General features: G+C 35.9%; 1 protein-coding gene across 1 annotated transcript; it reads left to right on the top strand.

Moving 5' to 3' along the window:
- Positions 1-1,987: 1,987 nt before the first annotated feature.
- On the top strand, positions 1,988-2,938 carry LOC112326453 (uncharacterized). Its single transcript, XM_024594172.1, has 2 exons — positions 1,988-2,087; positions 2,181-2,938. Exons 1-2 carry the CDS (start codon positions 1,988-1,990, stop codon positions 2,936-2,938), a joined length of 858 nt encoding a protein of 285 aa, XP_024449940.1.
- The last annotated feature ends 14,781 nt before the right edge of the window (positions 2,939-17,719 follow it).

The following is a 17,719-nucleotide window of genomic DNA, read 5'->3' as shown; positions in this document are numbered from 1 at the left end:
TCCTAAAGCCTCCTCATTGATCCTATAAAAGCAACACAAAACCCTAATCGAAGCAGCCTAGACAGAGATGAACACTGTCATCAATAGACCTCCCAGACATGAAAACTCCAACAAAAACAACTTAAAACAGACCCCAAACCATATAAAGCCTCAACCACTAAAACAACATCTAAGCGACCATTTCCGTACCAGAAAATTCCATTTCCAAGTCACCCCAAGACAACCCTAAAATCATCACAAAACAGCCCTTACAAGCAGTAGAAGTAGCAACCAACTGTGAAGAAAAAATAAGAGTAGACATTGAACTTCAAATAGCAGAACTCCCTCTACAGAAATCTATTTATGACACTACTAGTGAGGAATCTAAGAAGGGATGTAGTAGTTTCAGACGTAGTAAAACTTTCTCCTACCAGTAGCATCTCTAAAACGCAGTAGTAGGGAGAAAAGACATATCTAGGCTGAAAAACAAGAGCATAGATTAAACTTCAACGTAGTAGAGCTCCCTCTACAGAGATCTATTTATGGATCTGCTAGAGGGAAGTTGAAGAGGGTATATAGTAGTTTTAGACCTTGTAAAATTATCTCCCACCAGTATCATCATTAAAACACAGAAGTAGGGAGAAGGGACAGATCTGGACTGAAAAACAAGAAGAAGACTGAAACTTCAATAGATCAGAGCTCTGTCTATAAGTGTTTGTTTGTTGCACCGTCAGTGAAGAATCAAAGAGGAGATAGATGAGTTTTAGATTCACTAAGTGCTCCTCCTTTACAGAAATAACGTATGACTCCATGCTTTCATAGTGATGGTGTGTGGTTCCACGCGCTGCCGGGAATACCTAGCAGCCTTGAAAGGTAAACAACCACAACAACCATGGAAGGTCGATTCCTAAACCCAAACCATTTATTTGATAAATTGTTAGTTTTTGGGACAAAATATTCATTGTGCATATGGTTTTGGAAATGATCGATGATGATTTGTGATTCATTGAGTTGTTAGGACAAAAATTATCAATTTGTTTTTTTGTATGGCCAAGTATCTCTTAAAAACATCATGTTTTCATTTTTAACTCAAAAAAAGAAATCCAAAATTCATTATTTAAAAAAAAATATGTTTTTTTTTGTGTGCATACAACCAAATTCAAAAACATTTCAATGTATATTTTATAAAAACAATTGTATTTTACCATGTTTTAAAAATAAAAAATGGATATCATAACCAAATTACGATTATCCATAACGATTTGGCTAAATTTTCAAAAATATCACAAAAATTAATTTGTTTAATTAATATTCAGAGTATGAATTTTACAACGTAATGCATATACCTGGTATTAAATGAAATGAATTAATAACAATAAATATTAGGAATTAGCTATAGACTTTATTATTTGAGGGTATAAAATTACACTGTTAAGTATCTTCAGATATTAAGGATACAAAGTAGAAAATAAATGTGATGCTAAGATTTAGGCACTAGAATATTTAGGATTTAACTCGATAAGACATAGACTTTCTCACGAAGAGAGATCTGCCTTGAACCTTAGAAAATACCAACGAATATAAACACGACCTAGCAAAAGGACCAATCAATAATGCATCTTAGCATAGGTATGGTTCATTGAGAGTGATGTGTTTTTCCTTTGCACAACTAGTCCTCTTATCCAAACTTGTTGGAAATTATATTAATAGTGTTTTGATGTAAATAGGAAAGTTGTATCTTGAGATAAGTAGGAAAGATACGTAAGAATATTTTGTATCAATCTGCATTTAATTAGCTGTCATTCCTTATCAGTCTCTGATTTATAAGGGAACCCTAATGTATCTTGTATATATATTGAACTTAATCAATACAGAAAAGTATTCCGCTTGAATAGTTTTTACTCATATGGTATCAGAGCAGGCTACAACCTAACCCTATTTTTTCTTCTTCTTCAACGCATCTGTTTGTTGCGTCTCTGCCTTGCCTTCTTTTTTTTCTTTTAAAATCATGGCTGCTAATGATATTGATTTCTTGAGTTCTGGCAATTCATCCTCTGCTCCCAGCACCCTTGGTTCTCCATTATTCCTCCACCACTCAGATCACTCTGGTTTGCTTCTTGTTTCAAAATGATTGAATGGTGACAATTATAATTCTTGGCACCGTGCCATGAAAATTTCTCTAAGTGCCAAGAATAAGATAGGTTTTATTACTGGAAAAATCAAAGAACCCCATGAGGCTTCAAATCCTGAAGAACATGCCCTTTGGCAGCGCTGCAACGACATGGTGCTTTCATGGATCCTAAATTCTCTTGAACCAGAGTTAGCCGATTCTGTTCTTTCATGCAACACTCCTCATCCCATCTGGGAAGATCTTCATGAAAGATTTTCTTTAGGCAACGCTCCCTGTATTTTTCAGGTTCAACGTGACATCTATAGGATTGAGCAAGGTCAGATGTCAGTTGCAGCATATTACACAAAATTGAAGGGTTTATGGGACGAGCTTGTATCCTTTAATTCAGAAACATGTACCTGTGGTGCGCATAATGATCGAACCAAACTTATACAGTTTCTCATGGGACTCAACGAGTCATATTCAGGTGCAAGAGGTCAGATTTTACTGATGAACCCTTTACCATCGGTTCGTCAAGCTTATGCCTCTGTTGTGCAGGAAGAAAAACAACGAGAGTTGGGGGCTGCTGTCACCATACCATCAAATACAGCAGCCATGGTTGTGTGTGGCAATTACAACATGTCTAAGGGTCGGCACAATAATCAAGTTCATGGGAATCAATCAAATAATTCACGTAATAAAGAGCCTTTTCAGTGCACTTACTGTGGTGATATGTATCACAAGAAAGCAACCTGTTACAAATTAATTGGCTACCCTCCTGGTCATCCAAAAAGTAAAGAAAAGGCACCACACCAACGCCAAGGCTATGTGACACGACCAAAAGATTGATGTCTTCTCCCAAGTGCAGGAGTGTCGAAGTAATAAATAACTCGGCAAGACCGGGGTCGAACCACAGGGAGGTTAATTGTATAAATTATAGATAACAACAACAACAACAATAACAACAATAATAAGTTAAAGAGAGCTTTGAGATGTGATATTGATGTAAGGATTAAACAAGGATAAAACAATTGTCAAGGTTAGAGGATCCACTAATGGTATTTCAAACAAGTATAGTATAAACTCTTTTTATTACTCAACTGGAAACCACACACAAAGGAGGTTCCAATCGGATTACAAATTGTTAACATGATTACATTAGTTATCTTATTCGAATAAAGCTAATACTTGTAAATGTTGTCATGCATTCATGATTATAACTTATGTTAACAACAAATCAAGTTCCTTTCATAGCTCAGGTGTCGGTTATACCATACAGTATGGGCTATGAAAGTGCCAAGTATTTGTTGTACCAAGTGTTATACAACATAAATCTAGATTAACCATTTAACAAGCAAAGTATTAAAAGTGAACAAGATAACAAATATAAAGCATGTTAGTATCCAACATTAAGGTCCATGTTAAGTTTATATTATACTTATTCTTACACCATTAGTGTACCCTTTTCACCTTGACATAATTAACTTAGCAACACATAATGAAAGAAAGAAACATAAATAAACAAGGAAAGGAAATGAAAAGCATAAGCAAGAAATTAATATAAGCAAAACTTAAGCATTACAAAATATAAAGAGAGAGCAAGAGCATGATCTTGATCTGAAAACCAAGATGCCTAAATACATGGCAAATGCCTCCTTTTATAGGCCAAAATTCGGAACTATTGATTTGTTGACTAATTGATGAGTGGGTGGCCAAATCTTGACTTGGTGACAATCCTTATCTTCTTGTCTGCCAAAAACGTCATTGATGACGTCATAATTTGAACAAACTTAAACCATGAAAGTTCTAGAGAATTGTCTCATCTTTCCAAGGTAAAATTTGAGATCATTTGGACTTCTAGAACTCGAGATATGGGCTGAACACTAAACAGTGTCTGGGCTGCAGGACAGATTCAGACTTCTTTGTTGTTGCTGCAATTTGGACTTGAAAACGGTCTTCTTAAATCTTGGACTCCTCATGAAAGTTGTAGGCCTATGTATTAGCTTTCCATCCATATAAGGCAGATCTAAATCCAAGATCTACAACTCCAGATATGACCCGATTACCAAACAGTGTTCCAGTTTGGACTGCACCAACATCTCTTTTCTAAGTTTGGCCATCTTTCTGTCCTTTCGATTTCAGTACTTCAACTCATCAATCAATCCTTTCATTTATGTGATAGGCCAGCATTTAAGATGAACATTTACCATAAATTAAAGGTATCTTATATTATTAGATATGTTATTATAAAACATGCTTTAGTTAAGGAGTTATTGATACTTCAAGTGCAAAATGATGATATAAAACCTTGATAAAAATGCACTTTTAAGTACTAATCACACCCCCCAACCAGCTTATTACTAGTCCCTAGTAATCAAAGCGTTAAAATAGAAAAACAATTTGCAACTTTCACAAAGCAAGGCATTCATCATTCAACTTCCATTAATCTATCCAGATAAACAAACTCTCATTAAATTTTATATATCTGCTCAATATCTCTTAAACAAAATATTAATAAACCTTCCTTGTTATGTGCTCAATGTATGAAACATAGATGATGGGGCTTCTATTAGAAGAAAACAATATTTTGTTCTAATGTTTAAGGTTAACTTCCTTGGGTTGGGATTATTTTATTTTTTTTTATTTTTTTTATATATATGTAACTTAAAACACAATGCATCTTTAACCCATGTAACGAGCTTTCAGCTAATGACTCCCAGACCAGTTGATCTTAGGGCATTAGGTGTTGAGACACCCCTACGAGCTTAGTAACTCGGGTTGCAGATACTGATACGTAGATAGTGCAATGTTTGATTCCCTTAAGCTTTTCTCCTTAACCCATGTAACAAGCTTTGGGCCAATAGCTCCCAAGTCAGTTGACTTTAGGGTATTAGGTGTTAAAACACCCATTCGGGCTTAATTGCTTAGGTTAGGGAGGCTACGAAACCAAACTTATCTATGTTTTTATTATCATCAATATTATCAATTTGTTTTTTTTTTTTTGAAAATTATATACTATCCCTTTCCCTTAGTTGTTACCTTTAACAAAAGAACATAAATAATGTAATAATCCAATGTGCAACCCACAATCATATGTTAAAGTGTGTGTGTGAAAATGAAGGTTTAAGAATACTTGTTAAATGAGTATATGAGCAGAATCAAGTGATAATAATGCGAGAGTTTGTAAACCTGAATATTTCAAGAAGTATTCTAATAGGCCTTATGAATATTGCAAATAACCATTGGAAAATGTTTACTAAGATGCGTCTCAAGAGTCACTAAAATTCCTCCTTACTCTGCCATCCTAGTAATAACAGTTTTGTCAAATGGTTTTAAAAACAAAAAAAGTTAGTTGGTTAGTTTTTTTTTTTTTTTTTTAATGTCAACTACTACTACCCTCTCCCCCCAACCAAAACGAGACATTGTCCTCAATGTCCTAAGGTAGAAAGATAGAGTATAGAAGACATCACCTGAAACAACGAACACTGACAAACCTGAAACACACTTAAACAAATATAAGAAATAACAAAAAAAAATAATATGATATTAATAAAACCAAAAGACATAAATTTTTACAAACTAAGACTCAAATCATAGTTGTGATTGTGGCTCACATCTTCCCTTGGTTTTACGTCCAAGAACGGCTTAAACACCCTCTATGGGTCGGGGATAGGCTTCCCATCCAGTTTTCTTAAAAACTGGCAAACAGGGTCTTTTATAGTCAGATTCCCAAGACTATGTGGAGCATGTTCTTTATAAAAATTGGGTCATAAGTCATGAAATGCACCATGCACATTGTCACGAGGATATGTCGCAAAAGTCAATAGAAGATTATCTAAAGATTCCTTATGTTTTGAAATAAATCCTGACTTTAGACAATTTTCACAAGCTTTGCAGAACACATGTGTGTCTTTGAACATGGTGAGCCAATAGAATCCAGATTGTAAGATTTTTGCAGTCGTCCTTTTTGACGAGAAATGACTCCCACTTGCCTCAGAATGACAAAGTTTAATGACACTACTTACCTCATTGTCGGGAATGTATCTTTGAAATATTTGATCAGGACAATTTTTGAATAAGTAAGGGTTATCCCGATAAAAGTTCTTCATTTCGTTCAAAAACTTTACTTTGTCTTCGGTACTCCACTGAGCTGGCAAATCTCCTGTTGTAAGAAAATTGATATTTTTAGCAAACCAAGGCATTGAACTAAGAGAAAGTAAGGATTTTTCAGGAAAGTAATCATCGATTGGTGTAATGTCAGATGTCGAATCTATTGTCAATCTTGACAAATGATCCGCATCAACATTTTCAGTGTCTTTTTCATCCGTGATTTCTTCCTGAGAATAAATCATTTGCAAATCTTCAAATTCATCCAACTCAATTTTACTCAAAGTAGATTCAAGTTGATCATAAACTAATTCTTCAATAGAATCTACTTCTTGTAAATCATTATCATCTCCAGGTTACTTGCAAATGTTGAAAATATTCATCTCCAATGTCATGTTTCCAAATGATAGCTTCATCAGTCCATTCCTACAATTAATCAATGCATTAGAAGTTGCAAGAAATGGACGTCCTAAAATAACAGGAAATGAATTACATGCTTCAATAGGTAGTGTATCCAAGACAATAAAATCCACAGGGTAAATGAATTTATCGACTTGTACTAACACATCCTCAACTATTCCTCTAGGCACTTTTACAGATCTATCGGCAAGTAAAAGAGTTACAAAAGTTGGTTTTAACTCACCTAGATTAAGACTTTGAAAAACTGAATATGGAAGTAAATTCACACTAGCTCCAAGATCAAGTAAGGCTCTTTCAATTTTATGTTCTCCAATAAAGCATGAAATTGTAGGACAACTAGGGTCTTTATATTTCAAAGCATTATTGTTCTGAAGAATGGCACTTACTTGTTCGGCTAAAAAGGCTTTCTTTTTCACATTCAATTTTCTCTTCACAGTGCACAGATCTTTCAAAAATTTAGCATAAGAAGGAACCTGTTTAATAGCATCCAACAAAGGTATATTGATCCTTACCTGTTTGAAAGTTTCAAAGATTTCAAAGTTGTGATTGACTTTCCTTTGTTTGGTCATGGCATGAGGAAATGGAAGTGCTGGCGGAGAATCAATCTTTTCTTTGTAATGATCAGATTCAACCCCTTCCTTACCCTCAGAGATTGACTCATCATCATTCTCACAAGGTTCAAGAATGGGTTTTTCAATAACCTTACCACTACGAAGAGTGATGACTGATTTTACGTGATCCATATGTTGGCTTCCCGAACTACTTGCATTTGCATGGTACTGCCCCTTGGAATTTTGTTGTGGTTGAGATGGAAACTTACCTTTCTCTTGGAAACTGAGAGCAGATGTCAATTTTGCAAGAGTATCTTTAAAATCTGTCATGCTTTGAGCAAGTTGAGTGTTAATTGCCTCTTGCTTTTCCATGAATGCATGCAATGTTTCCTCAAGATTTCTTCTAAGAGGGGGAGCATAAGGAGGTGCATATCCATGAGAATTTTGGAAATTATGGTGTGCTTGAAACGGTGGTTGTGAAGTTTGTGCATTATTGTTATCACTCTTCCAATTGAAATTTGGGTGATTTCTCCAACCAGGGTTGTATGTTTGCGAGTATGGGTTATGATTGGGCCTTTGGAAACTGTTTAATGCATGGGTTTGTTCATGGAGACATTCCTTAAAAGAGGGCAAAGTTGGACAATCATTGGTTGAATGTTCATTGGTTTCACAGATTTGACACACAATGTCTTGAACAAATTTTAGTTGACCACTCTTTTTTAATTCTAATGCCTCGACTTTTTTAGCTAAAGATGCAAACTTGGCTTGGAGGTCATGATCTTCCCTAAGGTTGTACATACCTCCACTAGATGTATGAGGTTGGGTTTTACTTGGTGCCTCATAAGTTCCTGTAGTGTCCCAATTTTGCGCATTTTCAGCTAGCAAGTCTAGGTATTCCATGGCTTCATTAGGGTCTTTATCCTCAAAAGTTCCATTGCACATCAATTCAACCATTTGCCTATCTCTAGGAGTTAACCCTTCATAAAAATGTGAAACCAATCTCCATGTTTCAAAACCATGATGAGGGCAAGTATTAAGCAAGTCTCGATATCTATCCCAACATTGGTAAAATGTTTCTCCTGGTTTTTGAGTGAAAGTGATGATTTGTCTTTTGAAAGAGTTTGTTCTGTGGGATGGAAAAAACTTCTTTAAAAATTGTTGTTGCATTTCATCCCAAGCACGAATGGATCCTGGTCTCAAATTTTATAGCCATGTTTTAGCTTTATCTTTTAATGAAAAAGGAAAAAGCTTTAACCTAATGGTGTTCATGCTACAATTTGAGTCATTATAGGTGTTACAGACCTCCTCAAATTCCCTTAAATGCAAGTATGGATTTTCTAAATCTAAACCATGAAAAGAAGGTAAAAGTTGAATAATGCCTGGCTTAAAATTAAAATGAGATGCATCAGGTGGAAAAACTATGCATGAGGGTGCACTTGTTCTTGTGGGATTCATGTGGTCTCTAAGTGTTCTAACCCGAATATTCTCATTATTCTCATTATGAAGTGATTGGTTAACTTCTTCAGCCATATTTTTTGAAAATGATGAGGATACCCTACAAAGTCTACCACTTAATGTACGTGACCAAACTCTCATGCACGTGTAAAAAAGAGAATAAAAAGAAGAAGAAAGTAAAAGAAAACGAAACAAAACAAAATAAACGAAGTTAAATACAATGAAAAGTGAAAAGAGAAAATAAAATAAATACTATAATTTGTACAAGAATTTACCTCCCCGGCAACGGCGCCAAAAACTTGACACGACCAAAAGATTGATGTCTTCTCCCAAGTGCAGGAGTGTCGAAGTAATAAATAACCCGGCAAGACCGGGGTCGAACCACAGGGAGGTTAATTGTATAAATTATAGATAACAACAACAACAACAACAATAACAACAATAATAAGTTAAAGAGAGCTTTGAGATGTGATATTGATGTAAGGATTAAACAAGGATAAAACAATTGTCAAGGTTAGAGGATCCACTAATGGTATTTCAAACAAGTATAGTATAAACTCTTTTTATTACTCAACTGGAAACCACACACAAAGGAGGTTCCAATCGGATTACAAATTGTTAACATGATTACATTAGTTATCTTATTCGAATAAAGCTAATACTTGTAAATGTTGTCATGCATTCATGATTATAACTTATGTTAACAACAAATCAAGTTCCTTTCATAGCTCAGGTGTCGGTTATACCATACAGTATGGGCTATGAAAGTGCCAAGTATTTGTTGTACCAAGTGTTATACAACATAAATCTAGATTAACCATTTAACAAGCAAAGTATTAAAAGTGAACAAGATAACAAATATAAAGCATGTTAGTATCCAACATTAAGGTCCATGTTAAGTTTATATTATACTTATTCTTACACCATTAGTGTACCCTTTTCACCTTGACATAATTAACTTAGCAACACATAATGAAAGAAAGAAACATAAATAAACAAGGAAAGGAAATGAAAAGCATAAGCAAGAAATTAATATAAGCAAAACTTAAGCATTACAAAATATAAAGAGAGAGCAAGAGCATGATCTTGATCTGAAAACCAAGATGCCTAAATACATGGCAAATGCCTCCTTTTATAGGCCAAAATTCGGAACTATTGATTTGTTGACTAATTGATGAGTGGGTGGCCAAATCTTGACTTGGTGACAATCCTTATCTTCTTGTCTGCCAAAAACGTCATTGCTGACGTCATAATTTGAACAAACTTAAACCATGAAAGTTCTAGAGAATTGTCTCATCTTTCCAGGGTAAAAATTTGAGATCATTTGGACTTCTAGAACTCGAGATATGGGCTGAACACTAAACAGTGTCTGGGCTGCAGGACAGATTCGGACTTCTTTGTTGTTGCTGCAATTTGGACTTGAAAACGGTCTTCTTAAATCTTGGACTCCTCATGAAAGTTGTAGGTCTATGTATTAGCTTTCCATCCATATAAGGCAGATCTAAATCCAAGATCTACAACTCCAGATATGACCCGATTACCAAACAGTGTTCCAGTTTGGACTGCACCAACATCTCTTTTCTAAGTTTGGCCATCTTTCTGTCCTTTCGATTTCAGTACTTCAACTCATCAATCAATCCTTTCATTTATGTGATAGGCATGCATTTAAGATGAACATTTACCATAAATTAAAGGTATCTTATACTATTAGATATGTTATTATAAAACATGCTTTAGTTAAGGAGTTATTGATACTTCAAGTGCAAAATGATGATATAAAACCTTGATAAAAATGCACTTTTAAGTACTAATCACTATGACAGGCATAACTCACACTCTGCATCTGGTAACCCCTCTGCAAATCAAGTGGATTTTAATCCAACTTTTCAGAACTCCAGGTCTCTCTGCCCAACTTAACTGAGGATCAATATGTTCAGATACTCAGTGCCTTGACCACCAAGCTTGTCACTCCACAGGCTAATGTTGTTGCTGACTCAACCTTCAAACATACATCAGGTTTATTACCGGTTGCTCACAATCGCTGGATACTTGACAGTGGGGCAACCCATCATACTACTTCTTCTCCCACATTATTAAAGCATGTCGACAAGAATCAATCTTTGGCACCTGTTTCCTTACCTAGTAGAGATGTGGCTAAAATTACTGTGACTGGCTCAATTCAATTTAACAATTCTTTTCAATTGAATAATGTCCTCTGTGTGCCAAGCTTTAAAGTTGATCTTATGTCTATTGGCAAGACAATCGATGATTTACATTGCTCAGTGACTTTTTTTCCATCTTGGTGTATTTTGCAAGACTTGGCTATGAGGACGATGATTAGTGTGGGTAAGCGACGTGATGACCTGTATTACCTTGTGGCGTTGGCTTCAACTCCTCCTTCTACCCGTTTTGCTTGCAATTTGATTATCTCATCCAATCTTTGGCATCGCCGATTGGGTCACCTTTCTTCTAATCGTTTACAATTTTTAGCTGATAATTCGCTTAAATTTAATTTTGATTCCAGTCATAAATGTGACGTTCGTCCATTGGCAAAACAAATTCGTCAACCTTTTCCTTCTAGTTCAATTTCAACTTCGAAGTGTTTTTCTCTTATTCATTGTGATATTTGGGGTCGTTATAAAACCCCTTCTATTTCTGGTGCTTTTTATTTCTTGACCATTGTGGATGATTTTTTCGTTTTACATGGGTTTTTTTAATGCGTAACAAGAGTGAGACACAAACTCTACTTCGTCAGTTTTTTCATTATGTTCACACTCAATTCAATACAAAAGTTCAAAAACTCCGTTCTGATAATGGGGCTGAATTTCTTTCATTAAAATTTTATTTTCTTGAGGAAGGTGTTCTTTTTCAACACTCTTGTGTATATACACCTAAGCAAAATGGTGTCGTTGAGCACAAACATAGACACATCCTTGAAACTGCTCGCGCTCTACGTTTTCAATCTCATTTACCCTTTACTTTCTGGGGAGAATGTATTCTTACTGCCGTCCATATTAGTAATTGCCTTCCTACTCTGTTGCTTCACAAAAAAACACCATTTGAGATTCTTTACAACAAACTTCTTGATTATTCTCGCATGCGAGTTTTTGGATGTATTGCTTTTGCAACCATAGTCAATCCATCCTCAAAATTTTCTCCCTGTGCCACAAAATGCATTTTTCTTGGTTACCCTATGGGACAAAAGGCTTACAAACTTTATGATCTTGCTACTCATAAAATTTTCACTAATCAGGATGTGGTATTTCTTGAAGACACCTTTTATCATCCACCACAAGTCAATCCTCCAGCACACAATCCACCAGCCTTGTCTATTCCTCTTCCTATTTTGTCTGATTCTTATTCCCATCTTCCTCCCTCATCAGTCATCATCGACCCCTTTGAGCCCCCCATATCCTCTTCACCTGCACCAACCGACTCAGTACCTTCTCTTCCTGAGCCACCTTCCTATACTCCATTAACTCCACCAGCTGCACAGCAAACCCCTGTTCAGCCGGATGACCCTGTCTTTCCTGAACCTACTCTGGTTATTCCTGATCAGCCATTTCGCCGTTCTCAACGCCCTCGAGAAGCCAACGTCCGCCTCAAGGATTATGTTTGCTCGCAGGTGATTCTGCCTCCACACCAATTGTTCTTGGCCTCGTCTGCACCTACACCAGGTACGAAGTATCCTCTCTGTCATTTTATTTCTTATAATCGGTATTCTCCATCACATCTCTGTTATATTGCCAATGTTAGTCGTGATGAGGAACCTCCTTCATATGAACTTGCTATGACTGATCCTAAGTGGCAGGAAGCTATCAATTCTGAGCTTAAAGCTCTCATTGACAATCAGACATGGAGCCTTGTTCCTTTGCCCCCTAGCAAACGCCCGATCAGTTGTAAATGGGTGTATCGCATCAAACGCAAGGCTGACGGGTCTGTTGAGCGCTATAAAGCTCACCTGGTCGCTCGGGGTTTCACACAAACTGCTGGAATTGATTATCATGATACGTTTTCCCCCACTGCAAAAATGGTCACTGTCCGCTGCCTCCTTGCTATTGCTGCCAGTCTGAACTAGCCTTTACATCAGCTAGACGTTAACAATGCTTTCTTAAATGGTGATTTATTAGAAGAAATATATATGTCTCCTCCTCCTGGTCTTCGGCGACAGGGGGAGAACATTGTGTGTCGCCTCCATAAGTCACTATACGGCCTTAAGCAAGCGTCTTGACAGTGGTTCTCTAAGTTCACAGAAGCTGTTCTTGCTACTGGTTTTTTTCAGTCAAAAGCCGACTATTCCTTGTTCATCAAAAGAGACGACACATCTCTTACTATCCTATTGATCTATGTGGATGACATTTTGATAACCGGGAACAACATTGAATCCATCAAAGGTTTAAAGCAGTTCCTTCATACTCGTTTCTGCATCAAAGACCTTGGTGATATGAAATTGTTCTTAGGCATTGAAATAGCCCGTTCCAAGAAAGGCATTTACATTTCTCAGCGCAAATATGCTTTGGAAATTATCAAAGACAGTGGATACTTGGGTGCCAAACCAGTTGAGTTTCCTATGGAAGAATGCAGACTTTCAAATACAGGAGAATTGCTCAAAGATCCTTGTATATACCAGCGTCTAGTTGGTCGATTAATTTACTTAACCATCACTAGACCTGATATCACATATTTAGTTCACATTCTCAGCCGATTCATGCATGAACCACGTCAACCTCACATGGCTGCTGCTCTTCGAGTTGTTCGTTATTTAAAATCAGCTCCTGGTCAAGGTTTGCTTCTTCATTCAAATAACTCATTACACTTAAGGGCATTTTGTAACTCTGATTGGGTGGGCTGTCCTGTCACTCGCCGCTCCACCATTGGGTATTGTATTCCTTGGAAATTATTTAATTTCATGGAGAACCAAAAGGCAAAAGACAGTTTCCTTATCAAGTGCGGAAGCTGAATACAGAGCAATGGTAGGTACATGTTGTGAGCTTACTTGGTTAAGACATTTATTAACAGATTTACATATGCCAGTTTCAGATCCTGTTACTCTTCATTGTGATAATCAAGTTGCCTTACACATTGCAAAAAGTCCTGTGTTTCATGAGAGAACTTGGCATATTGAAATGGATTGCCACTTTATTCGGGACAAAATTTTACGAGGTGAAATTGCTACTCAATACGTGATTTCTTCACAACAATTAGCAGATGTGTTTACAAAAGCTTTGGGAAAAGAGAAGTTCAGACAGCTCATGTGCAAGTTGGGAGTTATTGATATTCACTCTCCAACTTGAGGGGGAGTGTTGGAAATTATATTAATAGTGTTTTGATGTAAATAGGAAAGCTGTATCTTGAGATAAGTAGGAAAGATACGTAAGAATATTTTGTATCAATCTATATTCAATTAGCTGTCATTCCTTATCAGTCTCTGATTTACAAGGGAACCCCAATGTATCTTGTATATATATTGAACTTAATCAATACAGAAAAGTATTCCGCTTGAATAGTTTTTACTCATAAAACTCTCGTAGACCATTAGGTTTTTTAGTGACCATGCATGATACTAGGTGTCAACTCCTTCAAAATCATAATTTTATGATTAATCCCAAAACCCTTCAATCAAGGAGGAAAACTCGTCATTCAACATCGTGCACATCACGACACTAACCAATCATGAAATTTACTAGCAATAGTGGTCGATTTATTCTATAAGAGTGTGTTTGGTATTGCGGTAGCTGTTGTAGTTGTGATTTGAAAAAAGTTGTTTTATAAAAAGTACTTTTAGTTGAGGTTGGTTTGAAAAAATAGATGTTTGGTTAAAACTGTAGTTGAAATTGAGGTTAAAGAAAAAGTAGTTTAATGTGTTTGGTTAAGAATGCTTTTGAAATTGAGGTTATAAAATAATTTTAAAAAATATATATTAATATTGATGGTTTTTAATTTAAATATTGTAGATTTAACTATTAAGATATATTCTCCAACATTAAGGGTCGAGATTTCATTAATTCATAAGTTCAATGCATTTTTAGCGTTGAACCGGACCGGTCTGGCCGGAACAGTGGATCATGAGTTTTCCAGCTCAAGAAGGAACAAATTGCTGCTTCTTGCAAACCTGTGGCCGTGCCACAATTAACAATAGGCCCCACCAGTAGAAATCTGCTGTTGGAGCATTACCAAACGGGTGAGTTGTTGTGATTGCTTCAAACGCAGAAGCAACCACGCAACCAAATACCCTCAAGGATTAAAAAGTTGCCACTAGAGTAAGATTTAACTTTTGGAGAAGAAAACTTGGATAGCCAACCACAAAGAGCTTCAATGTACACCTTATGTATAGATATATAAATAGTGAAACAAAAAAAGCCAATTATCAAAGTTGAATAGTAGCGCGCGAGATGATGAGAGTCATTAGAGAACTTTTTATATGCTACTAGATTATGCACTTACCATTTACCAAGAACTTTTTATTTGGATTTCTGATTTTCACACGTGATTGTTAGTTAGTTAGGTAGTTATGTCATCTGGGAAGTTAGATGACAATTAGTTTTTTTAGTTAACGGGTAGTTAGTTGAAATGGAATTGTATAAAGGAAGAATTGTAAGAAACATGATGATCAAGTAATAAAAGAATGTCATTATTTCTGTAGTTTTCTCTCTTCTTATTTCTTTCTTTTTAATTCGTCAACCTTAAGGAAATACATTATTTCATCATTTAATAGTAGACAATGGTGGAAAACAACAAAGTAAAATTATACAAAAGGTTGGGCCAATAGCCTACAAGCTATAATTGCCAGCAGATTCTTCTATTCATCCAGTGTTTCGTGTCTCATTTCTTGAGAAAAAGGTGGGAGGTAGTGCTGTAGTGGCTATAGAATTACCAAGGATGGATGAGTATGGTCGTTTTAAGGTGCAACTAGTGGCAATTTTGGATAGAAAAATCATGAAGAAGGGTAATAAAGATGTGGTAATGGGACTAGTCAAATGGTTCGATCTGTTTCAAGAGGATGCAACAGGGGAAGGTTTGAAAGAATTGAATGAGCAGTTTATAGATTTTAGCACGAATTCTTGTATTGAAGACAGAAAGCTACAACTAGCAGCAACAACTAATTAATGCAGTTAGTTATTTGGATTTTTGATTTTCACACGTGATTGTTGGTTAGTTAGGTGGCTATAGTCAGCTGGGAAGTTAGTTTTGTTGAGGACATTCCACCACCACCATCAACAGAGCCTCCACCACCACCACCACCACTAGCTGGTGATTTTCTTCATGGTCTTACATTCAAAGTGGGTTTTTAATGTCATGTTTATGTACAAACTGCTCTTTTAAATTGGGGTTTCAGGTGATCCTGTGCTTCTATTTGATGAAATGCCTGAGATAAATTTAGTTACTTGGAAACAGTAAGGCCCTCAGAAACACAACCTTCCTTTCGTTATTACTGCTCGTTCTTTTTTCAAATTTCAATCTGAAATCACTCCTCAAATCAAACCCTTTTCCTAAAGCCTTGATTGCCCTCACCTGCATAGGCTTCTCTGCCCAGTGCTTTTCCTTTTCTAGAAGCCAAATTTCCTTTAAAAAAAAAAGCCAGTCCTTTTTTCAAGTAAAAAGAAGTTGGGTTTGGTACTTCATAATCGAAGAAGAATCGGAAGATGGATCATTTCTATAAGTTCCATGGATTATTAACTTTTATTGTTATTGATAGAGATATGATTTTCACAAGTTTATTTTGTAAAGAATTGTTTATACTATTAGGGGTCAAGCTGCTAATAAGCTGTATGGTCTACAAGTTTATTTTGTAAAGAATTCATAATCGAAGAAGAATCAGAAGATGGATGGTCTACAAATTCGACTATAAGGAAATCAAGTTTGCAGCTTGATCCATGGATATACAAAGAAAACATGGTTTAAGTTGGGTTTGGTACTTGAGAATTGAGACTATATGGGTAAAAAATGAGCTAGTTTCCATGCCATAATCCCATTTCCTGAAATTTACCTTCTTGTAGTTGTTGTACTTCACTTACTATAGTGATCATTGCTTGTTATATTATGTCAAATTCCTAATAATCCAAACCTAAATATGAAGCTTTGTATTATAAAATATATATATATAGGAAATATTATAGGCACTATTCTAGTATTGTAATCTCTACCTTTACTATTTTATATTGCCCTACACATATAAATAGAAAAAAATGATCAACTAATAGGTTAAGTCTCCTACTTCTTCTCAACTTGGTATAGAGCCTTTTGACATCATAACTCCTCTCTTCCTCTCCCAATTGGACTTTGATGTTGCTGCCGACTTCTCCCTCCACCAAACCAACGTTGTAGCCTAGTTGGCCACTCACAGGTTGCTGCCACTGGTGCCTTCCCACAATAGCAGCCTCCTCCGCTTGCAGAACAAAACAATGACTCTTCTTCTTATGTTTTTGTTGTTCCTTTTCACATTATGGAGACATCAACTCCAGCTATACATATTCAAAATGTGGTTCCATAGTGATAATATAGGTATTCCAGGAATGAGCTTTTTCTCAATTAACGATAATTGAGAAACAAATCTTTTGTATCATGATGGTTCATATATACTTCATGAGGGTTACTTCAGAAAGAAATGGAAGCCATTAAATCTAGAAGAAATCAGAAAAGTGTCCACAGGTTTTTCATGATAATTCAAAAGTGTTCAAATGTGTAAAGACTATCCTAGAAAACTGGTTTGATTTGAAAATGATTTCCATTTTTCCATTTTCCTCTAAACATAAAACAATATAGTGTTTGAGGACAGGGCTGACGATGAGCTAGCTACCTGGCCCTCGTGCACATATATGCACATATATAAATCAGCATCTTCCATGGTTGCTTCCACAGTTGCTTCTGCAGTTTCGTCCAGCTCCTTCACTGGACCACTAAGCAGCCCAGCCACCCCAGACCATGTTTTACCCAGACTGTGTGATGTTTGAATTTCATGTTCTTAGAAACAGGGAAAATAATTAATCACATAGTTTATCGTAGAAGAAATTCAAAAGTTGGATGTTGCATGCTATTCTCCCCTTTGGCTGTGTTACAAATCCGAAGATAAAACAAAATTAATATTACATGTAACTAT

Source organism: Populus trichocarpa, chromosome 2, assembly GCF_000002775.5.
Source record: "Populus trichocarpa isolate Nisqually-1 chromosome 2, P.trichocarpa_v4.1, whole genome shotgun sequence".
Lineage (NCBI taxonomy): Eukaryota > Viridiplantae > Streptophyta > Magnoliopsida > Malpighiales > Salicaceae > Populus > Populus trichocarpa.
This window is presented reverse-complemented; position numbering and strand designations above follow the sequence as displayed.

Excerpts from the sequence above, each read along its gene's own strand:
- LOC112326453 (XM_024594172.1), top strand. The coding sequence starts at position 1,988 with ATGGCTGCTAATGATATTGATTTCTTGAGTTCTGGCAATTCATCCTCT. Across the intron at positions 2,088-2,180 it reads CCACCACTCAGATCACTCTG|GTTTTATTACTGGAAAAATC; the intron begins GTTTGCTTCTTG and ends AGAATAAGATAG.